General features: G+C 37.2%; 1 protein-coding gene across 10 annotated transcripts in view; it reads left to right on the top strand.

Annotated features, from left to right (window-relative positions):
- Positions 1-24,500, top strand: part of PDE5A (phosphodiesterase 5A) — a 139,775-nt gene that overhangs the window by 2,887 nt on the left and 112,388 nt on the right. For all 10 annotated transcript variants that reach the window (XR_012378019.1, XR_012378018.1, XR_012378017.1 and 7 more), the window contains exon 2: positions 18,734-19,322. Coding sequence is in view for 6 of the 10 variants with exons in the window: in XM_073892193.1 (XP_073748294.1) it covers positions 18,734-19,322 (589 nt within the window). In the remaining 4 variants the exon portion in view is untranslated. The remainder of the gene's footprint in view (positions 1-18,733; positions 19,323-24,500) is intronic.

Raw genomic sequence — 24,500 nt, 5'->3', positions numbered from 1 at the left:
TGTGATTCATATGGTTGTGGTAAAAACTTATTGCAGATATTTTAACTTTACAGCTAGGATTTTTTTTCTTTTAACTAGAAGCTGTTACTTTGCTTTTATCCCTTTTGTTACACTCTGTGAGTGTAAAATGAGTACTGTATGTGATTCAGGACCCCATGAAACAGTTCTGTAGAAACATTTAACATGTTTTTATATTTAAAATAAATTTGGATTCACTTAGATTGGCCATCTGTGCCGGTAAACAGGCACGTTGATGCATGCTTTTTTATCCTATCCCCAAACTGAATGATCTGTACTCAGTAGTAGTCATTGAACAGAAAGAAGGTTTCTGGCATCCCTAAATTCTCATTTAAATACCTGTGAATTTTGGTTGACCTTGAAAGCAGTTCGGCTGCTATATTACATTGTTTCCTATAACTACCTTCAAATACAGAGCTAAGAACCTCGTTAAAAGCTACAAGCTTGGAGCATAGATGCTTTTTAGTAATCACAGCCTGTTTATGTGAATTTGAGTGTCAGTTGAACAATTCATAACATAATCTATTGGCATAAAAATTAATTTGAGACTAGTAAACTACAACATACGGAAACTCCCACCCTCAGCATTCTAGACAACTTTGCAGTTCTAGGGGCCTGAGATACTGTGTTAATTAAAGGCTCTAATCTTCATGCATTTGCAAATGAAGGCTTCCCGCTGCTAATGCCACTTTAACAGCTGTTGTTATTCTTGACAGCGTGTTAAAATAATGTTACCTTTCATTAGTTACTAGTCATTTCTGCCATTGTGGGTGATGTTTTAGATCATTTAGTATTGTAGGGGTAACGTGATTGACCTTTTATTGCTTTGTTTTGTACTAGGCAAAAGCTTGAGAATATTTGGCATATAATGGAAATAGGAGATACTTATGAGGACAAGTTTTTATGACTGCTTGGATCAAAGTCCAGAAACAGAAGTTTTACACTTCTATGTAACTTTCTATGATAGACTTTTTATTTGACACTGCAAAACTGTGCTGAATTAGTTGACTTTCTGGGTCCTGTGTTTGAGATTTTTTTCGTTTTTCTTTCTTTCATATTTTTTTCTTATCTCTAAAAGCTGTAACATTTTTATTTGCAAGATATTTATATTAAAATCAGATGATGGATATAAAATAAGTATTGCCATTCACTTTTTAAAAATACTGTTTCTGTAATTACATAGGAATATAACTTTCAATTTTCAGACAAATGATTTGTTAAGCATATTTTATCAAGCTGTCGGTAGTGTTGAAGATAATAAAACCCCGTGGTTATTGACTAAGTCTGACTTTAATATTATTTATAATATTTTTTATGATGGTAATTCTGATGCAGTAATGACCTTTTCTTTTTGTATTGTTTATACACAGGGTTCATATGGTCAGCTTTAAGCTGCTTTTTAGTGCCCTGAAACTACTCATGTGTATCAGATTCTTTCCTCCTAAAAGAAGCTGTAGAAGCCCCTATGATGATGTTTCTCGTTACCCTTCTATCGCTAGTGTTTCCAAGGTTTCAAATTCAGATCCATTTTAGAGTCTGCAATGCAAGGTCATGATTCCTAAAAATGTGGTAGAATTAATGCAGTGGCAATTATTCATAGATGGATATCTCAAAATAAATCTATTTGCTTAGCTAACAAAAACTTAAGTAGGCATATAGTACAATTCAGTAGCTTTTTTTCAGATCTGTGGAAATAGCCAATATTTTCATAAGATCATGTTTTCAACACCTCAAGGTGTACAATTTTTAGCATTTTGGATATGGTGTGCAACAAAATTTTCTTTTAAAGTAGTTCCACCTAAATATTTAAATATTTAAAATATCTGAAACTGGCTTTTAAGTTTTATAGGTAAAGTCTGTACCTTCATCCTTATCTGATTACAGAGAATGTCTTTCTAAGATACTCCCCTTCCTTTAGATTTGAAACACAAATTAACTTAGAACTTTGTTTGAACTTCCTAATGCATTTTAATAATGCTCAGGAAAGATTTCTTCCCTAATTGAAAAGGCTACACAGAACAGTTTGGTGTTTATTAGTTTATCCCCCAAACATTTTTCAACCTAATAATTTATTAAACCTGTACCTGTTATGTTGAGTGAGATTTGATCTTTGTTCTCAGAGCTGGTTGTAGGATGACAACCTCTTCCTAGGATGAAAGCCTTTGGTAAGGACTGTAGGGCAATTAAATAAATCACTGAGTTGATTGATCGTGGAGGGTTGAAAAATAACTAATTTCTGAATTTAGGATGCAGGCTAGCTACTGACTTTGCAGGACTTCCTATGAAATTAGTTTAGCTGGGCAGATGTAGATCCAGTTGACCAGTGTTTACAGCTGATTGATGTGGTCTTGGAGATATCTGTTATATTAGGTTCTCAGTAAAAAGTGCCTGTGAGCTACATACCTAGGAATAGAAATTGAAGAAAGTCTTTCCAACATGAGTCATTCATTTGATATTTAGCTCTGTAATCTATTTACTGACTTGGTATTCCTATTTAATTTGAATTATTATATTTTTTTCATGATGTAAGTGCTTTATTCATTTTCTTTAATAGGTAGGAATTTATACTTACTGCTAACCAAATGTTGAAGGCAGGTAAAGTAAACTGAGTGTTAAGTTCTTAAGAATCATTTTGATAGGGGGTGCTTGCGTGGCTGAGATGGTTAAGCGTCTGCCTCCAGCTCAGGTCATGATCTCAGGGTCCTGGGTTCGAGCCCTGCATCTGGCTCCCTGCTCTGTGGGGAGCCTGCTTCTCCCTCTGCCCCTTGAGTGCGCTCTTTTGCTTTCTTTCAAATAAATAAAGTATTTAATTTTGATATGTATTCTAAAAAATTTTTAAACAGCTCTTAAGGATATCTATTATTTCTCTGGTTTGTAGTTTGTACTGAACATGCTTTTTATTTTTTCCTTTAAATTTTTTTATTGTTATGTTAATCACCATACATTACATCATTAGTTTTTGATGTAGTGTTCCATGATTCATTGTTTGTGCATAACACCCAGTGCTCCATGCAGAACGTGCCCTCTTTAATACCCATCACCAGGTTAACCCAACCCCGTCCCCTCTAGAACCCTCAGTTTATTTTTCAGAGTCCATCGTCTCTCATGGTTTGTCTCCTCCTCCGATTTCCCCCCCTTCATTCTTCACCTCCTGCTATCTTCTTTTTATTTCTTAACATATATTGCATTATTTGTTTCAGAGGTACAGATCTGTGATTCAACAGTCTTGCACAATTCACAGCGCTCACCATAGCACATACCCTCCCCAATGTCTATCACCCAGCCACCCCATCCCTCCCACCCCCCACCACTCCAGCAACCTTCAGTTTGTTTCCTGAGATTAAGAATTCCTCATATCAGTGAGGTCATATGATACATGTCTTTCTCTGATTGACTTATGTCACTCAGCATAACACCCTCCAGTTCCATCCACGTTGTTGCAAATGGCAAGATCTCATTCCTTTTGATGGCTGCATAATATTCCATGGTGTATATATACCACATCTTCTTTATCTATTCATCTGTTGATGGACATCTGGGCTCTTTCCACAGTTTGGCTATTGTGGACATTGCTGCTAGAAACATCGGGGTGCATGTACCCCTCTGGATCCCTACATTTGTATCTTTGGGGTAAATACCCAGTAGTGCAATTGCTGGATCATAGGGTAGCTCTATTTTCAACTTTTTGAGGAACCTCCATACTGTTTTCCAGAGTGGTTGCACCAGCTTGCATTCCCACCAACAGTGTAGGAGGGTTCCCCTTTCTCCGCATCCCCGCCAACATCTGTAGTTTCTTGACTTGTTAATTTTAGCCATTCTGACTGGTGTGAGGTGAACATGCTTTTTAAAGTATTATGTGCCATTGTTAGCTTCTGTATTCTTCAAGACTTTTCCCTTAACTGTGAATTTTAAAACCAACCTTTTGCAAATTATCTTCTCTGAATAATTTTATTAAATCTAAACTTGGGAGAAAAAAGATCCCCCCTCTAGTATCATATCCCTAGTGATAACTGTAAAAAATAGCAATCATTATTTCTTCTCTCTGTTGAATACATATGCTGAGGTTGTAAGAAACGATCCTGATCTTGTATGCGGATGAAATAATTAAAACACACACACACACACAGAGGATTTTTGAATTTAGAGTTAGAGGGGATCATGTAATCCAGTGTTTCTCAGACTTAAGTAATGTTCCCCTGTTAAAGGAAGACATTCTTATTCATCTCTAGTATATTAGTTGGAAAGTGTTTGGTCATAAGTAACATAAACCCTACTTGAATTCATACAAAATTGACTTACAAGAGATTGTTTGGTTTTGAAATTCAGCTGATCAAATATTGTCAAGATTCTGCTTGTCTGTATATCTTTTTAATCTGGCCTTCCTTCAGTCCATCCATCCATCCGTTCTTCCTTCCTTCTTTCCTTCCTTCCATCCATTCATCCATCCACCCATCCATTTTTGGGCCCTGTGCTGTGTTGGTTTTATTCTGTACGCTTTCTTTATGTGATGGAAACTTTTTTTTTTAAGATTTTATTTATTTATTTGACAGAGAAAGCAACAGTGAGAGAGGGAACACAAGCAGAGGGAGTGGGAAAGGGAGAAGCAGGCTTCCCGTGGAGCAGGGAACCTGATGTAGGGCTTGATCCCAGGACCCAGGGATCATGACCTGAGCTGAAGGCAGACGCTTAACGACTGAGCCACCCAGGCGTCCCTGGCAGGTTCTTCAGGGCAACTTTCTGTGAGTCTCAAAATTCTGATGTTAGAGAAATACCTTGTTATTTGTGTCAGTCCTCGCAAAATTACGCTGGCTTTGCTTGGGTTATGTGTCTGCTCTGGACCAATCACTGTGTCCAGAAGAATAAGGTTCTCCAAGTACTTTGTTGGGGCAGGTAACCCATAATGTGAAATGCCTTTGGGGGAGAGGGAATTCCCAAAAGAAAATGATAGACACACCCACAAGTTCCAGATATCTACTATACCTAGTGTTGGACTTCCTTTTATTTAATGTTAGTTAAATGTGGAATTCTTAAGAGTAGGTATAATTTAATCATAATTACAGCATTTTTCCAATTGTAATACCAAAATAAATTTGTTAGTTAATTCTGAATAAGAATGATACATCTCCAGCCAGATGCAATTTGACAGCATTTATTAAATCACCTTTGCAGAGTGAATATGGCCCTGACTGCCCAATAAAGGGTCTGGTGAGGTCAGCTCACCTTTGCTACAGTTGCCCTAATGATGATTCACTTCTCCCACTGGGTCTGCTCAGTCACCAAGCTTTTATTCCTATAGCACAGCATACCAACTTTTAGTTTGTAGTTGGTTTGAAAGGATATTTGCATATTAAATTTGTCTCTTTTATTTTCTCTTTATCCTAGAACCACTGAGCTGTAGTGTGATTGTAAACACAAATATAAACCTGCTAAAATTGCAGGACAGTGCTTGGTTTTAACGTGGTCATCCAGTCTTTTATTCTTTCACCTTTTTGTTTTGTTTTGTTTTAATCATCGTCAGTGTGAAAACGCAGTTAAGACATTTTCATAGAAAAATTACAGATCTTCAAAACGTACTTGTTTGGGAGTCTCAGATGAGACTTCTCATACCTCAGATTGAAAAATGCCAGTCTAGTGCAGTCTTCCCATATCTCAGCTACAAAACAAATCAGTTTACGTATTTACAGCATAGATGTCAGTTATTATGTTTTCTTTCAGATATAAGTATGTTTTCCTTTAAGGAACATTTTTCACACATGTGATTGTGAATGCATGGAAAATAACAGAACATGTCTCTTTCAACTTTCAGTCAAATTTGAACGTTAAACGATATGAAGCAATTCTGTATTTTATTTATGTTTTGTCCCAGTTAACTTCTCAGATGTTTTCATAGCTGGAGAAGACTTGGAAATAGTAAATAACTTTAGGCAGAGCATTCATTTCCTTTCCATGCCAGATCCAGGAGAAGTAATCACTGTAACCTCTGAGTAGAGATTATTCGAGGCTATCACTTGGAGGTGCTCCAAATCTCCCCAGTTTCACTTAATAGCCTATTATAGTATAGTCATCTTTTCTTCATCTAAACCAGTGCTTCTCAAAAGGGATGCTATTGGGGTGCCTGGGTGGCCCAGTTGGTTAAGTGTCCAGCTCTTGAATTCGGCTCAGGTCCTGATCTCAGGGTGGTGAGATCGAGCCCCACGTCAGCCTCAATTCTGGGCATGGAGCCTGCTTAAGATTCTCTCTCTCCGGGGCGCCTGGGTGGCTCAGTCGTTAAGAGTCTGCCTTTGGCTCAGGTCATGATCCCAGGGTCCTGAGATCGAGCCCCGCATCGGGCTCCCTGCTCCGTGGGAAGCCTGCTTCTCCCTCTCCCACTCCCCCTGATTGTGTTCCCTCTCTAGCTGTGTCTCTCTCTGTCAAATAAATTAAAAAAAAAATCTTGAAAAAAAAAGATTTTCTCTCTCCCTCTCCCTCTGCCCCTCCCCCTCCTCTCTCTCTCCCCCCAAAAAGAAAAGGGGGGGATGCTATTAGCATTCGGTGGTAACCTTTTTATGTTGTTGTGAGAGGCTGTTCAACACATTGCAGGATGTTTAACGTCCCTGGGCCCTGGACATTAAATGCCAGAGCACCCCCATCATTATGCCCCTCATTTCCAAGTGCCCCCAAGGGCATATTACTACATACATACTGCTTGTGTTCTAATACTAAAAATACAGTATTTTGAACTATTTAATAGTTTTATATTTCATAATAATCTGTTTAATATCGATTTCTACTGATGGTGGTTAAGGACCCTAGGTAGGAAAAATCTTAGCTTCATCCCTAGAACTATCTCTTTAAAAGAGTATGACCTGGGGCACCTGGGTGGCTCAGTCGTTAAGCGTCTGCCTTCATCTCAGGTCATGGTCCCAGGGTCCTGGGATACATCCCCACATAGGGCTCCCTGCTCAGCAGGGGGCCTGCTTCTCCCTCCCCCACTCCCCCTGCTTGTGTTCCCTCTCTCACTGTGTCTCTCTCTGTCAAATAAAAAAATCTTTAAAAAACAAAACAAAAAAAAGAGTATGACCTTAGGTGCTTTATCTGCCTTCTCTGTAAAATGGAGATAGCATTTACTTCATAGGGTTCTTAGGAAATTTAAAGGAGATAATGCATATTTCCTTCTCTTTTTTTAGAGTGAATTTCAGTAGTTTACTATTTTACCTTGAGACTCATCAGCGGCTTAAATATAATCACAGATTTTGATAGTCATTCTTTTAATCTGGTAAGTGGGAATTAGAACAAATGAACAGTGATTATATAGATTTTAAGAGACTGTATTTTTTACATGAAAATTAATGATTTGAATAGAACCATTTGAGGATTGTGTGAGGTACTTGAAAGGGAATTGGAACGGGAGCCCAGACCTCCCTGTGTTGTCCCCAGCTTTGGGATTGGCCCAAATTAATAACCCTGGGCTTTAAAAGTGGGAGAAGGCAGAGAAATTCATTAGTGAGTTTAAAACTCTCTCAACTCTAAGCATTCTTTTTTTTTTTTTTAATTTATTTGAGAGAGAGAGAGAGCATAAGCAGGGGGAGCTGCAGAGGGAGAGGGAGAAGCTGACTCCCCGCTGAGTAGGGACCCCAACACTGAGCCGATCCCAGACCCCCAGGATCTTGACCTCAGCCTCAGCGGAAGGCAGCTGTTTAACTGACTGAGCCACCCGGGCACCCCAGCTCTAAACATTCTTGATTCTCACAAGGAGAACAGATTCTCGGATTGAAGTTTCTTTCTTTAACTACTTTCCAGATATGAGTAGTGGATCCAGGTCAAATTATGCAAACAGTGTAACTAAAACTATAAAACAAGGACCTAAGAGCAGGAAAAATATCTAACATTTTATTTATTCTTTGTGAGTTATTTTTGTGTTTTTCCTACTGATAATTTTAGCAGATTTCCATATGAGTTTTTAACCATCCCTTTTCAGACAGGAAATTAGTACACTTTTCCTAATTCTGGTTTGAAAGTGATTAATTCACGGGACTTAGGAAAAAAAGCACTGGGGAGAAAGAAAAAAGGATGACAGTTTTAATAGTAAATATAAAAACATGGGAATGCATTGTGTTTTGTTCATTACTCAGGGCCTGCAACTTTTTACTTTATTTTATCTGAGGCACCCTGCTGATCTCCCCAAATGTTGCTACTCAAGGACTTGCTGCATAGCCCTCCAGGAAGCCCAGGCTTCAGCCTACTTAGAGAATTTCCTCAATTGAGCCCCTTAGGGTAGGAACTAAAACAGACCACTTTAGTCCCCAAATCTGTAGCAGTGTTAAAGTATTATTTTGTCTAGTATTAAAACCATACTCCGGTTTAGAATTATGATTATTATGAAATATTGCTGTGGTTTTCATTATAGGTAATTAGTTATGTATTTTCTCACATTTGTTGTCAATTTTATTTCATCTTTGATGTTTTGAAAAAAAATCATCCCCAAATCTCTAATTTATTTTTGTAAAAAAATTAATTTTTAAGTAGTAATGGAAAAACAAGTTACATTCTTGCATTTATTTTTCTCAACTAAATGTTCAGCTCTTTATTTTTATATATTTTTCAGAAAATTATATCATGTAAGTGTAGTTATTAGTCTAGGGAGTCTTAATGTTTTTTCAGTTCAAATTTGAGGAAATACTAACATTAAACCAACTATTTTTTTCATATAAGTGTTTCTGTAGAGACATACATTACTGCTTTTAAACTAGGAGCTTTAAGAAGAAACAGTGCTAACATCTAGTTATTCTGTACAAGCCCACTGAATAAATTATTTTTATTTTTACAAAAAATCGCTTTTGGGGGCACCTGGATGACTCATTCGGTTAAGCGTCTGCCTTTGGTAGGTCATGATCTCGGGGTCCTGGGATCGAGCCGCACATTGGGCTCCCTGCTTGGCGGAGAGCCTGCTTCTCCCTCTCCCTCTGCCTGCAGCTCTGCCTACTTGTGCTCTCTGTCTCTGTTAAATAAATAAATAAAAATCTTTTTAAAAAAATTAAAAAGAATCACTTTTCAAGATACGCTCGATTTAATAATGTTTGATTATCTCAAAAATAATAACTATCATGTATTAAACATTATATTAGACATAGAGTGTGTGTGTCCCAGACTCTATGCTGTCAATTTATATGCATTATTTCCTTTAATTTTTTTAAAAGATTTATTTATTTATTTATTTATTTATTTATTTATTTATTTATTTATTAGAGAGAGTATGTGTGTGTGTGTGCACGGGCAGGGGAAGGGGCAGAAGGAGAGGGGGAGAGAGACAGAGAGAATCCTCCAACAAATTCCTGGCTGAGCATGGAGTCCAACACAGGGCTCAATCGATCCCTAAGATCATGACCTGAGCCAAAATCAAGAGTCAGCTGCTTAACCAACTGAGCCACCCAGGAGCCCCTCTTTTAATTTTCTAAGAACCCGAGGAGGGTTTGTCATTATCTCCATTTTATGGAGAGAGTGAATAATGTACCTAAGGTTTTACTGTTAGAAGGAAAGTAGCTCTGGGGTTGAAGCCTGTCTATCCCACCTAGGGCCCTTACCATCTAGGCTCTACTGAAGTTTAGTGTCAGCGGTAAAGGAAGCAAAGCAAAAGCTCATAGATTTAATGTCATGTGGACTCTTAACTCAGCAAAATTTTCAGGTTTCTCCTAGGGCCATTTAACGTGCATGCGCATTACTAAACAATGTGCCTAGAGACTTTGCCCAAGTGGGTTTAGTTTCCATATATAATTTTAGAGTATAAAAAGTGGGAACTCTCAAATGACATTTTAAAATAGAATGGCTGAATATTTAGGTACTGGGCCATCACAATTATATTTTTAGTATTAGAACACAAATACCCTAAGTACATTTTATTTTCAAATAATTTTTATCCTTTGATACATCATTTTAGGCAAGAGTACAAAACACATTAAACTTAGTTGCTCCACAATTAGGTTTCATCTAATTGTATTTTTAACTTATGAGAGTTACTGTGTTTATATCACAATTTTACTTTGCCTTGTAAATTTTTCTCTTTTTTCCTTAGTTTTCTAGATGCCAAGAAATATTGTATAAAACCTAGACAAAGTGTTCTAATCATTTTTCCCTTTCAAGACATCTGGAATATTAAATACATGTTTTAAGGCAGGTCTGTCTTTTTCAAGATTCATTTCGTAGGATGAATGAGCACTTCAACTTTGGTAGAAAGTAAAGTTATTGCTGCATGGAGTCGTTATGGACCCAAATGTCTGTGTGTGTCTGTGTGTCTTCTCCTAACCATATTTGAAATACTATGCAAGAGTTTACATCCCTCTGTCCTATCAATAAGTTGTGCATTTCCTATTTAATATTTTTAGATAGAAGGCATTTGGAGGAAGCTGTGACATGTCTAGATTAGTGGAAAATTTCTAGAACACAAACTATAAATTGTAGTTTTCTTTCCTGTGATAGGTCTCTAGTAATCTTGAGTGAAAATGAGAAATTGGAAAAGGAGGAAAAGTTTTGATTCTTAACAGAGTATGTGCCTTACAGTTACCTTTCATTTTTTCAATGAGGATTACTGATCAGCTTAATAATATTTTTAGAAAGAAGATGAAGTGTACCCATTGTACAAACTTAAACCTATTTAAACATCCATAAAAAAGATATTACTAGGTTTGAACCATTAATTTAAATCAAGTTAGTTGACTCTATCATTTTAAGAATGATACACTTTTCATCTACTTAAAAAATATAAGTACACAGGGCTCTGCCATGTTTATAATTTTGAGGAAATAAACTCTGTTACAACCGTTGTAAAAAAAGACAATTCACCTTCTAAGTTTTCTCCCCACCCCGAATTTTTTTGATCTTTTTTATCATTCACAAATGAATGAACTTGGTCATCCCTCTGTGTATTCCTAAAGATGCAAAAATGTCCAACTAGAAATATCCAGCTCAGCCTTTTCCTGCAGCAGCTGCTAAAACCTGGCTTCCTGGCCTTTGGGGTGCATGAACTCATTTAATTTTGTAGGGCACTCCACCTACTTTGTGACACCATTTTGAAGGGTACAGTGCTGGTGGTGTTATAAAGAACCTCAGTGAAATCAAAATGTGTTAAACATTATTCTTCATGACGCTGACTTTTACATCAAATTGCCATTGCATGAGCAATTTGGGCTGCAAGAGTCTTCCCTAAAGTAGAATATTAAGATAATAAACTTCTGATAGGATTCATTAATATTTAAAAAGATTTGAAATTTAAAATTCAGGTCACATTTATGACAACTCAGGGCAAGTTTTTGACAACTGCCATTTGGCTTTATTTCCTGTCATCTAATTAATATCAGTCTTTTGGGCTCTTTACTTGCTCAGTGTTGGAAAGAGTCCCATTGTGAGCCTGAGCAGAATCTAAGGTATATACAAGTTTGAAAGCACAGATGATATTCACATTGTGTTACCTGAGACGAATAACTCCCAGCATTGATGTTGGTACTCTCCAGGGTTTCTCTAGTTATTTTAAGACATATTGTAAAAGTTAAAAACAAACAAACACAAAACGATATTTAATTTACCCATTTAAAAAAAACATATAATACAACTCATTTATGAGGTAAGAAATTCTTTGTGTCATAAAATAAGGAAGGATATAAGTGACTAGGAGGATCATAAAACAGATTTTGGTAAGGAGAGAAGGAATGATTTGGATGGGTTGTTAAACATCAGGATCTTGTCATCGAATATAAATTCTTGGCATCAATTTTCACTGCATTTTCCTTGGTCGTGGCTTGATTTCAAGTGTCTAGGGCCTGTTAGCTTTTGTTAACAGCCTTGTAAAATGAAGTCAACAGAAAAACTTCAAGAGGGCCGCCCTGGTTTTGATTGCTCCCAGCTTTGCTGGGCAGTTAGCAAGGACATGCTTATCCACGAAAGCAGAGTCCCTAAGTTATTAGTGCTTGTAACACAGGGTCAAATACCTTGCAGAACTTGTGTCTCTTTCCTTCTTTTTGCTCAGATGGTTAGGCTGCAACTTGTCTAGAGTTATGATAGAACTCATCTTTTTGGAGGAGGGAAAACTTCATGGGATTCTATCAAGAATGGCATTCTGTAGTATCTGCTTTGGCCAAGGGCTTTGAGTCATCAGGATGCCTGTAGCCAGCCTGTTTCCAGACCCTGTGAGCCCACTCAGCCTGTGGGTTTGTACACCAGGAACACCTATTCCTCCTCATCCTTTCTCTGATTCTTAGAACTTTATGAAGAAATGAACAGCCACCGCTTCCTACCCCAGCCCTGCATCTCCATTGGGATGAGTGCTAAGGGTACAGGAGATAGCGAAATCTTCAAAATATGGAGGAGACTTTGAAATGGTTTTACAAGCATTTTCTAATTTGACTCCTGTATCTGCCCTGAGCGGTGAGTGAAGGAGTAAGGAGGTCCTTCTCCCACTTAAAAAAGAGGAAGCAGAGGGGGAAAGGACATTGAGTTGACTGACCTAATGATCACCGATGGCCTGTTGAGAAAGTCAGCCTTTGTGTGTCCGCGCGGGGCGGCAGGGGGGTTGGTCTTCGTGGCCTGTTAATACAGCTGCCTGTTTTTACAACTGGAAGACTGGAAATCCAGAGAAATTTTAAGTGGTTCAGCCTCACATCTGTGTAGTCCTATAGCTGGCACTAGCATTACCTTCTGATGGCCTGTTTGGTATTCTTGACTTTATACCCTGCTGAAGACAGCACCTTGCACTTCATCAGGAAGTCAGAACAGGTGGCATTTTCCCTGTTTTATAGAAGATGAAGTCAAAACTCAGAGGAAGAAAATTGTTTGCTACTGGTCATACAATTCATTGGTAGCGAATGCTTAGATTAGATTAGAATTGAGGACTCCCCAAAATGTAGCCCCTTGATGCTTTGTAGTCCCAAGGATTTTTAGCAGTTAGTCAGCTTCTCTTTTATGAGTCAACTATAATTTGTTTATTCTCTATTAAATGCGTGGTGTGGTCTTGAGAGTAAAATCAAAGAACTTGGTTTACAGAGGAATTTTATACTATAAATTATTAATCTGTTCGCTTTCTAAAGGTTCAGTTATTATACACAGGATCACAATGTGATAGTCCTTTGTGCTCTTTTGATGATAAAATTTGTGTTAGTGCTTTGATAGCCTGGAACTCATTAGTATGCTGTATAGAACCCACCTTTTCTTTGTTGTCTGTCTGCCAACAATTTCAGTTGGGGAAAAGAATATAGAATGAGTGGTGTGGTCAGAGGAAATACAGGATACCCAGTTAAATTTGAATTTCAGATACCACTTAGACTGAAAAATTATTCATTGTTTATCTGAAATTTGATTTTACCTGGGTGTTCTGTATTTTTTTTAAAGATTTTATTTATTTATTTGAGAGAGAGAGAATGAAAGAGAGCACATGAGAGGGGGGAGGGTCAGAGAGAGAAGCATACTCCCTGCCAAGCAGGGAGCCCGATGCGGGACTCGATCCAGGGACTCCAGGATTGTGACCTGAGCTGAAGGCAGTCGCTTAACCAACTAAGCCACCCAGGCGCCCATGGGTGTTCTGTATTTTTATTTGCTAAATCTAGCAACCCTAAGAACGACTCTTCTTGAATACATTCATGATACATTTTTTTTCAGTGCATTTTTTTTTTTTTTTTTTTATGAAACACGACCTGGTTTCAGAGAAAAAGACATGGGATTCAGTCAGCTTTTTTTCAGGACACTATCCTTAAGAATCTTTATCCTCCGAGTCCTTTGAGACTGTTTTTACCTCAGTGGCTTAATGTGCCATCTTTTTATGATCTGAGTGCAAAAAATTAAGTTAGAGAATGTGTTACTGTTAAGTGATCTTATTCTCTCTGTGCTTGGATGCTTGAATATGAGTTTGACTCTTTTCATATGCAGCTAGAAGTTTACAGAGTGCCTCCTTCGTGGTAAGCACTGACGTTCTGGGAACGTTTGTATTCTTACAGGCCATAAGACTTGGAAAAGGAGACCTGGATTTGACTCCTGATATTGCTACCAAATAGAATGTCTTTGGTTCAGCCATTTTAATTTAGCTTCATAATTTAGAAAGCAGGATTGTTAATGCCTGCCTTACCAGGTTTAAATAAAATGGTGCTCCCCCTTTTTTCCCAGTATCATTCATATAAGTACTTTTAAAAATCCCACAAAATCAAGGAAAAGAAGTGAAAATAGAGATCCTATCCTAGCCATAGGCGTGATTTGTCCAGTCAGAATTACCATCTAGGTTTCTTGAATCCCATCTGGTACTTTTTACCCTTATAGCTGACATGTCCACAGTCATCTTTTCCATCTTTATTCATTTGTGTGCATTTGCATTTAACTTCTTATGATGGCAAAATCCAATATGTATATAAGTTAACTCCTGAACACAACGTACACTTCAATTTCGGAGGAGTGGTCACTGAATGGTTTGCCTGGGGAGCTCAGTACTCTCTGTCTGGTGCCCAGCATAGTGCCTGATACACTCACATCTTTGCCTTAGGAGAATAATTCATTCTATAAAAAAAAAGGATATTTAAGCATGAATCCAATTAAAATGGAAAAAAAAATCAGGGGAAAGGATTTGATTGGAACTATATCTTGAAAATGGAACCACAAATTATGAAAGTAGATTAATCTTGTCCTAGATTTAATAAAATTTATATTATGATGAAAATTCCATGCTAAATTTTAGAATAAACAGTTTTTAACAAAACATAGTCAATTAACTTCTCTATGTTTGACTTTTACAACAGGGTTAGAGAGTCTTCTTTTTTTTTCTTCAAAAAATAGTTTTTCAAATTAATATTTTGAATGTTTCATCAGTTTTTTCAAGGACATTTCTTAGTCTTGAATATAATTATTTAAATAAAATTCTCTTTTCAAGTATCTGTCATGTCGTTTTCCTTGTTGATTCTTTCTTGATTTGTTAGCTGGTCTTTAACTGGGCGTAGCCCTTAATTGTCAGTGGCATTGTGTAATATTGTAATGTAATTGTCATATAATGTAATATAGTTGTAAAAAAATAGTATTGTAATGGTTCTCCAACATTATTTTGCTCTACTTCTAGAAATTCTGTATCTTATATAACAATTTGAATTTTGATTTGCAGGTTATATATTTGTATAGAGACTGAAATATTAAAAGATTATTGGGAGAGGATTGATAGTCTTAAGAGGAAAGCCCACTTCATATAACCACCTAGGTCATACACTGCAAAATTTCAAGGGATGTGTGAAGAGAGAGAAGTGTAAGAAATGATTTAATTTTATTTTGGGGTTGATATTATGATAACGTATGTTTTCCTGCATAAACGTATAACTATAGGGACTCAGATAATCAATAATGCGGTCATGAGAAACCCCTTCCCCCATGACTGGTGGTTAATAAAAATTGTTGATTGAATGAGTGAACGTACAAGATCTGCTTTTCCTGTGTAATTTAACATTAAGTTCATCTCACCAAGAAAATAACTAGAAACAAAACACTTGTGAGGCAAATATAGTAATAAAAAACATATAACAAAGAATTTTTAAGCACTGGCTCTATTTAAGATATATAGTAGGCCCTGCAGGTTATGTGAGGATAAATTAACCATAGTCAGGTAGGAGGCTTTCATCCAAGAGGTGAAAAATACTAATAGTTAAACCACAGTGTTGATTTTCCGTAACAAATATACCAGCATTCAGATATTCAAAGACTATTGTCCCTTTTGACGTAATTTAGGAGCCTTACTTCTTGATCCATTCACTTCACTCAAGAACTATTTATTGTAGACAGACTATGAGACAGACATTTTCCAAGACAGACAAGTAGCTCTGATGAAATTTACATCTGGTTGGAGGAGACAGACAATAAAACAACAGATTAACAAACAAGAAAAATATCCAGTAATAAGAATTTAGGTGCTGGGAGGTGAGAACCTCATGTATCAGAGGCCCCTCTAGGTGGCATGACCAGAGAGGACCTGTCTGAGTGGAGGATGTAGAAGCTGTGATCAGCCAGACATAGGTGAGGTGAGAACATTCCAGACTTGGGGCAGGTAGAGCTTGGGGTGCTTGAGGAGCCCCAGGGAGGCCAGCCTGGGCAAGTGGAACTGTGGTAGGGGATTAAAAGAGTTTGGGGTTTTGTTCTCTACTCACTGAGAAGCCAAGTAGGATAATTAACGATGTGAAGATATACTTTGTTTAAAGATTTCTCTGGCTGCTGTGGGGAGAATGGATTGAAGGGGGGGGGGCAAGTGTAATACAGAGAGACCAGTAGGGCGCTGTGGCCATAGTAGACTTGGACCAGGATGTAATGCAAGAGATAGAAATGAACAGATTGGGATATAAGGTTTGGGGAGTCACATCGACAGGACTTGGCTTAGATGTGAGATTTGAAAGTAACAGAAATTTAGAGTAATTCCTAGATGTTGATTTGAGTAACTAGGGAGGTGATGGTGCTCTTTATTAATATGAGGAAAACTGGCAGGGAGTGAAATTGGAATAAGATGATGGGTAGGGCATTAGGAATTCTGTTTTAACCATTTTAAGTTGCCTTAAGTTGTTTAGATATCCTCATGGATTTGTCAGGTAGATATTTTGATTAAAAAACAGTTGATCACCACTTTACAATAAGAAGATAAGAAATAAATTGGACTAAATTTTAGAATGGTAGCTGAAATAATTCAAATGCTTATTTTTATATTGATTTAACAATTTAAGTTACATGTACATATCTTTAAATCACATAAAATACGTTAATTTAGACATAGTGCTTTCTTCCTATCTACATTTTACAAAACAATTTTATTTGGAAACTTCTTGTACATTTTTGACAGCTTCACATGCATTTTTGAAATCAATGTCTTTGGCACCGCTACTGCAATTTTGGCGAGTTATGTAAGTGTTTCTTCTTAAAGGATCTTTGAAAGGCTTTTTATAACTGTATCCAACACTTGAAATTCTGAGGTCATCCTGAGAATATCTGTTATTATTTTTTTTTTTACCCATTCCATTCTAGACTGGTACTATTTCAGAGTACTAGATATTTACCAAATAATACATTGTTGTTCAAAACAAAATAACCAAGGGAATATTTCAAAAATGGAAAACTTTTAGTAGAGATTCAGAAGTAAGTCAGCCTTTTCTTTTTCCCTCTGTATTCTTCTTTTTTCACTTAATAAATTATGGAAATTATTCACAGCGGTACAAACAACCATTTCTCAAGGACTGCCCTACTATTCCATTGTATAAATGTATCATTATGTATTTAACCAGCCTTCCAGTGGTGGTACAGGTAATTTGTTACCTTTGCTATAACAAATAGTGCTACAGTAAATATGCTGCTGGCACTTCTTTTGCCACATGTGTAGAATCTCTGGAACAAAGGATAAATGCATTTTAAAATTTGTTAGATATTGCCTGTTTACCTCCAACGAGGTGGTAACAATTTTTACTACAGCCAAGAAGATTGAAGAGTAGTATACCAACACTCTCCAAAATAGTGCATTGTCAAACTTTTTTTGTCCTGGCCTTTTAGTGAAAATAATCAATATGTCATTGTAGAGTGGGGATTGTATTGCTTTTATTATGGGCAAATTCTTTTAAATATCTTCAATGATAGCAAGTTTTTGTCTTTTAAGGTGAATTTGAGTTTTGGGAAAAGTCAAATCTTAGGCATATGAGATTAGGTTAACTGTTACTCTAGGGTTTTTTTTATGTTTTTGTGGGTTTTTTGTTTTGGTCTGGTTTGGTTTGGGTTTTATTTGTTAGTTTTGAGAGGAAGGCTAAGTGAAAAACAAGATCTAACTTTGAGAGAAAACGAATATCCTTATTTACCTTATGAATTTTCTTAGAAATTAGTTTCAAAAGAAGAGCTCCAAAAGTGTCTGGAATCGTGGTACTATCAATTGGTATAAGATTACAATCTTGCAAGGGGAATCATTTGAATTGAACAGTCCTTCTGATGTGTATGATCTGATGTTTGTTTAAAAAAAATCACCCACCATGAAGCCTTTAACTCAAGTGGATTTCTTTAACAGAGAGGTACATTAAAAACAAATAATTTAAATTATCTTGGACTAAATTTTTAAAATTAGGTATTGCTTACTTTTTAATTTTCTTCCTTTATACCAGGAGTTAGATAATCTAGAAGAAGAGATAATTTTTACCATTATTGAACAAGCATTATTAGGATAATATTTACAGAAGTCTGTAATCTTTCTACATACCAGATCAAATTGTTTGTATTTCCCCCTTCTAAATCTAATCTGTATATAGCAATATAGATAAGATTATCTAAAATTAAGCATATTATTAGCTAGCCAAATTTAGATAAATATTTGTTTTAAATTTTCAAATATTTAACTTCAGAACAAGTTGTATGTTTTAGACAGCGAGTTAATTTTTATATTTATGTTTTCCTCAGACTGTTGTCAAATCTAGTGTCTGTTATGCTAATGCAAACTGCTTTTGAAAGAAGCAGACTTGATGCTTTATGCATTGCAAATCAGATATCTGAAAATCTATGTGTATAGGCATCAGACTTGATTAAAATGTTCATTGAAGCGATTGTTCTTTACAGGTTTTCAAAATAAAACTCTTAAATAAACCACCTTGTTTTTATTTTCTATGAAAAATTGAATAATTATCTAGTCAGTTTGCTGTGAGAGAGTTTTTAAAAGCTCTCAGGGATTGCCCCTTTCTTTCTTAAATGTGTACTATGTCTGCATTCTGTCCTGCAGAGAAATGGTCAATGCCTGGTTCGCTGAGAGAGTCCACACCATCCCTGTGTGCAAGGAAGGCATCAGAGGCCACACAGAATCTTGCTCTTGCCCCTCGCAGCAGAGTCCTCGTGCAGATAGCAGTGCACCTGGAACACCAACCAGGAAAATCTCTGCCTCCGAATTTGACCGGCCTCTTAGACCCATTGTTGTCAAGGATTCTGAGGGCACTGTGAGCTTCCTCGCTGACTCAGAAAAGAGGGAACAGATGCCTCTAACCCCCCGAAGGTTTGATAATGATGAAGGGGACCAGTGCTCAAGACTCTTGGAATTAGTGAAAGATATTTCTAGTCATTTGGATGTCACAGCCTTATGTCACAAAATTTTCTTGCATATTCATGGACTTATCTCCGCCGATCGCTATTCGCTGTTTCTGGTCTGTGAGGACAGCTCCAATGACAAGTTTCTTATCAGCCGCCTGTTTGATGTTGCAGAAGGTTCAACGCTGGAAGAAGCTTCAAATAACTGTATCCGCTTAGAATGGAACAAAGGCATTGTGGGACATGTGGCAGCACTTGGTGAGCCCTTGAACATCAAAGATGCGTATGAGGTAAATAGGGAATCATTGAGACAGGGGAGCGGGGTGAGGAGGAGAGGGTGTGGAACACGGGTGGAACATTGGACACCTGCTGTGAATGGGGGGGTGGGTATTTCAAACTGAGATGTAATAGGATCACTGAGATGTAGTAATTTGCATACTTCAAACTGGTATGTGTGGTAAGAACTCTCCCATCTCTTATTTATTTTTAAAAAGATTTTATTTACTTATTTGAGAGAGAGAGTGTGAGTAGGGAGAAGGAGAGGGAGGGGGCAAGAATCTCAAGCTGACTCCGTGCTGAGCACAGAGCTCCACTCAGGGTTCAGTACCACAACCCTGAGATCATGACCTGAGCCCAAACCAAGAGTCGGACCCTTAACCGACTGAACCACCCAGACGTCCCAGAACTTTTCCATCTTTTAAATGAGTTTCTTTACTGGAGCTTGAGTCAAGGATATGTGCCATAGAGAAATCTTGTCTTGTTTTTCTCCTTCATGATAATTTCGCATAGCTCATGTCACAGTTGTATTCTCTTCTCTTTACCTGCTGACTATAGATATCCTTATCTGTTATTGCCACGTGAACTTCTGAGGATTTTACTGAGATTCTAAAATGCTAGGTCTGAAAACTGTCAAAAAACCAAACCAGTAGTCTTTTTCCATCCATTTGTTCATTCATTCAAATTAATTATATTCATTTATTTGAAGTCCCATTGACACGAAAATCTGATTTTCTTTCTTTTCATCCTTTCTTTCATTTGTTTTGTTAAATAAATTTATGTCTTCAAAGAATGGAAATCGTTGCTGTAAAATATTTCAGCAGAAATATTTGGTATTCTTCCACTTTTGCTGTAATTATATATAGGTCTCTAATTACGGGCTTAAAGATTACACTATATGATTTTTCAAATTTCCCATTTTAAATGATCTTTTTTATTAATAGAATTATGTTTTTTTAACCAAGGCATCTTAACAGAATGACACTTTGTTTACCAGGTTTTTCTAGCACCTTGATAGAACAATTGTTCTAGCTACCTGTTATGTGGTACACTCTAAATGTTCCGTGGTAATCCCGGCCTGCAACTCCTCTATGTAATTTGAGCAGTCACTGCTGTTTTATTCATTCCTGTATTCCCGATGCCTAATACAATGCTTGGCACATAGTCAAGTCTTAATAAATATTGATTGAATGAAAATTATATAGTAGATAGGATAGATAAGTAGCATAGAAAGCAGATCATAACAGATGCCAGGGAAAATGTGGTAGGTTCAGGGAAGCAGGAGATGACATTACTTGGAGAGCAGAGAAATATTTCTCCGAGGAAGCAATGCTTGATATGGACCCTGGAAAATAGATAAGATTCGAATAGATTGGTTTGTGTGCATGGTGAGAAACAGATGTAAAGAGAAGTTGAAAGAAGCAACAGGGCAGGTGCACCATGTGGTGTTTGTATGGACATGTGTGGGCAACAGTCAGTGTAGACGTTGAGGAGCTATGAGGGCAGAGCCTGGAGATTCCTGGAGTCTTGAATGCCAGGCTGGGGGGATGTATGTGGTCCAGAGCCATGAGGAATAATTGAAGATGGTTTGAAATGGGGGTTGGTATGATTCAGACTGATTTAGCAGGATGGATTGTGCAGTGGTCATTAAATGAAACATACTAGAAACTGGGAGGATAAATTACTTAGTAGTGTGAGGAAGTGAGGACCTGAACCAGGCGCTGGCCTTAACGAGCAAAAGAAGGGAATGGATTTCCAGTGAAGAAGTGGACTCTGCCAGAGTTGGCAGCTACTAGGAGATGGAAGTGAGGGGGAAGGAGGAGTTGAGGTTGACTGAGGGTTTGAAATTTGGTGAATAGATATGGTTACTAGTGAGGAATACTGAGATATGATAGTTCAGGTGGGTGAAATCATGAGATATTTTTCAGAATTCACTCTATACAGTGGTTTATTCCGTTGTGATTCTTCATGGAGTTATCTCCGTGACTTCCATGAGCTCTGTAGTAACGTCACACCGTAGCTCACTACAAGAGGGGTATTAAGGACACAGCTGAAGCATTGCTGCCAAGTTTGCAGAATTCCCTTCCTGTCCTAGGTGACAGCTTGGTTTCCGCTTTTCAATAGCACCAGAGTCCCAAGTACAGTAGGACCATAAATATGCTTCAGCTTTGCTGAGAAAGCCTTCATTTGTCTGTGTGGTTCTAAGTTTCTGCAGCTCTGAGAATTGCTTCATTTATGTGCAGTTTTGTTTAATATGCTTGCCATTTTCAAAGTTTTGACAGTGTAATTTTTGTTTCAGTCAGTAATAATTTAATTCTAGTACTACTGTCTGAAAGAGGCTCATGTCCTTGATTTGCGGTACTTCCAGGGTGAAGCCTCTTACCCTGCGGATTCTTCATGTTGCTGCTTCACCCTTGGCACCCTGATCTCTGTTTACAGTGGCCTTAGCAGAAGTTATTCGTGTCCCAGGAATTTCATTCTGAAGGTGTGGAGTTGATCTGTTTTGGTGTTGACAGTGGAAGTCAGTTGGCTAATGGATAATTCATTATTCAGCCCCACCCGTAATTTGAATAATCACAATCCTGTCTCATAGCTTCTTGTGAAAGGAGTCAGAATAGGAAAATGCATTCTGTTTTCTGAGTCCTACCTCTTTAAACATGTATCTGTAAAAATGACACCTTATAGCAGTATTTCTTTTTTTTTCTTAGTACGTTTTTCTTTATTATGTTATGTTAATCACCATACATTACATCATTAATTTTTGATGTAGTGTTCCATGATTCATTGTTTGCGTATAACACCCAGTGTTCCATGCAGTATGTGCCCTCTTTAATACCCATCACCAGGCTAACCCATCCCCCACCCCCTCCCCTCTAGAACCCTCAGTTTGTTTCTCAGAGTCCATTGTCTCTCATGGTTCATCTCCCATTTCTTAAAGCCTGTTTGACCACAGGACCCTTGAAAAGTTGCAGTGTAGCAATGGAAAACCACAAGGTGGCTGTGAAATATAATCATGCTCAGATTGAAGCTAAAAATAAATAATAGTCTCATAGATAAGTCAATTGTAAGAAGTCAACATTTGATTCATTTTTTTAAAACTTTGTGACAGAATGATATAAATTTGAGAATTCAGCTGTTTTATTACTAATAAGATAGCACATTCGTATATTTAAAGTATAAAACAAGATCCACAACTTAAACCAGTGATTCTCAATCAGACCACAAATACCAATGAGAGGGTATTTGCTGGCTATATATAGATGTTCAATCACACAGCAACTCCTCCTGCATCAGCCCATCATTCATGTAACTTTCTTGAATGTGGCACAGCATTTATTTATAATAAGATATTGACACATAGTAATCAGAACAACTGTATAAATGTTTGGTGTTCTCCTTCTATGTGAAAACTAGATACTACCCAGTATCTAGAATGGATTGTGTATTAGGGTTCTTCAATACATATATATTTATATGAAGAGGATTATTACAGAAATTAGCTCACTCAATTATGGAGGCATAGAACTTCTACAGTCTGCCTGCTGCCTGCAAGCTGGACAACCAGGAAAGCTGGTGGTATAATTCAGAGTCTGAAGGTCTGAGAGTTGGGCAGCCAATGGTGTAAGTTGTGGGTCTGAGTCCAAAAGCCTGAGAACCAGGAACTTCAGTGGAGGTCAGGTGAGCAGAAGAAGGTAGATGTTTCAACTTAAGCAGAGAGAGTGAATTTGTCCTTCCTTTGCCTTTTTGTTCTGTTCAGACCCTCAGTGATTTGGATGATGCCAACCTGCATTGGTGAAGATCTTTGCTCAGTTTATTGATTCAAATGCTAATCTTTTCTGGAGACATCCTTACACACATACCTAGAAATAATGTTTTACCAGCTATTTGGGCATTCCTTATCTTAGTCAAGTTGACACTTAAAATTGACCATCACAGATTGCTTTGAACACCTAGTTTCATGTCCTACAGAAGCCTTAAGATTCTCCAAGATTTCCTGTCAAAGGATTTATATTGTCAAAACACTCCTCTTTTCTCCCAAGTCAATTGGAATGCAAAACAGGCTCCTGTTCTGTTTCCATAGGACATCCACTCCACGTATACCACGATTTCTAGGGAGAAGACTTGGAGGGTTTTAGGGAAGGGTCTCATTACAATTCATGTGGCCTCCACTATGTAGCTACTATTCTTCCCACCCTGATGACTTTATTACTCCTTTTGTATTCCTTGTCTAGATAAATCAGTCTCATCTCTCATTTTGCACGTCTCACTTAGTCAAGATGTTTTTCTTAAGAAATAAGAGCTCTCTCAAATGAATTTTCTATGAATAAAATGATTTCTAAAATGAATTTTAGGAGAAAGAAGTAGCACCAGCGATTGTTTTAATCTTGATGAATCTACTAATCTGTCATGATCTAATTGTGCCCCATGGAACATAGTTTGGGAACTGCTATATCTGTCTTTGTTCAGTGGTCTAAAAATCTTTAGGGGTTGTCTTAAAAATGCTACTCTGTGGAAGAAAACTAGCTTATAAATCGGCAAGACTACTATGTTGTTTTCTGTTACTGTTATTTTTATATAATCTCAAACTTAAGGAAAAGTTGTAAGATTGGTATAAAAAACTTCCATACACACTTTACCCAGAATCTCTAGTTATTTATGTGTTGCCCCATTTGCTTTATCATTTTCTTTTTCTACATACAATGTGTGTCAGTAATATATGCATACTATTTTTCTTTCTTTTTTAAGATTTTATTTATTTATTTTAGAGAGAGAGCATGAGCAGAGGAAGGGGCAGAGGGAGAGAGAATCTCAAGCAGACTCCATGCTCAGTGTGGAGACTGACGAGGGGCTCAGTCTCATGACCCTGAGATCATGACCTGAGCCAAAATCAAGAGTCAGTTGCTCAACCGACTGAGCCACCCAGGCACCCCTATACATAATGCTTTTCTGAACCACTTAATAAGTTGGAAACATTTTTACTAAATATTTCAATGAATATTTTCTAACAATATTCTTTTATACAATTATAATACATTTTTCAAAATCAGGAAATTTTATGATACAGTGCTATTACCTAATAGTCCATAGTCAAATTTAGTCTATTGTCCCATTATGTTCTTTATAGTTATTTTTTCCTCTGGTCAAGGATCTAATCCTGAATTACATAATGCATATGCTTGTCATGTCTCTTT

This window comes from Callorhinus ursinus, unplaced genomic scaffold (genome assembly GCF_003265705.2).
Source record: "Callorhinus ursinus isolate GAN/ISIS: 27379988/994484 unplaced genomic scaffold, GSC_fseal_2.0 scaffold4, whole genome shotgun sequence".
Taxonomy (NCBI): Eukaryota; Metazoa; Chordata; class Mammalia; order Carnivora; family Otariidae; genus Callorhinus; species Callorhinus ursinus.
Note: the sequence above shows the minus strand (reverse complement) of the source record. Positions and strands in the feature narration are given on the sequence as shown.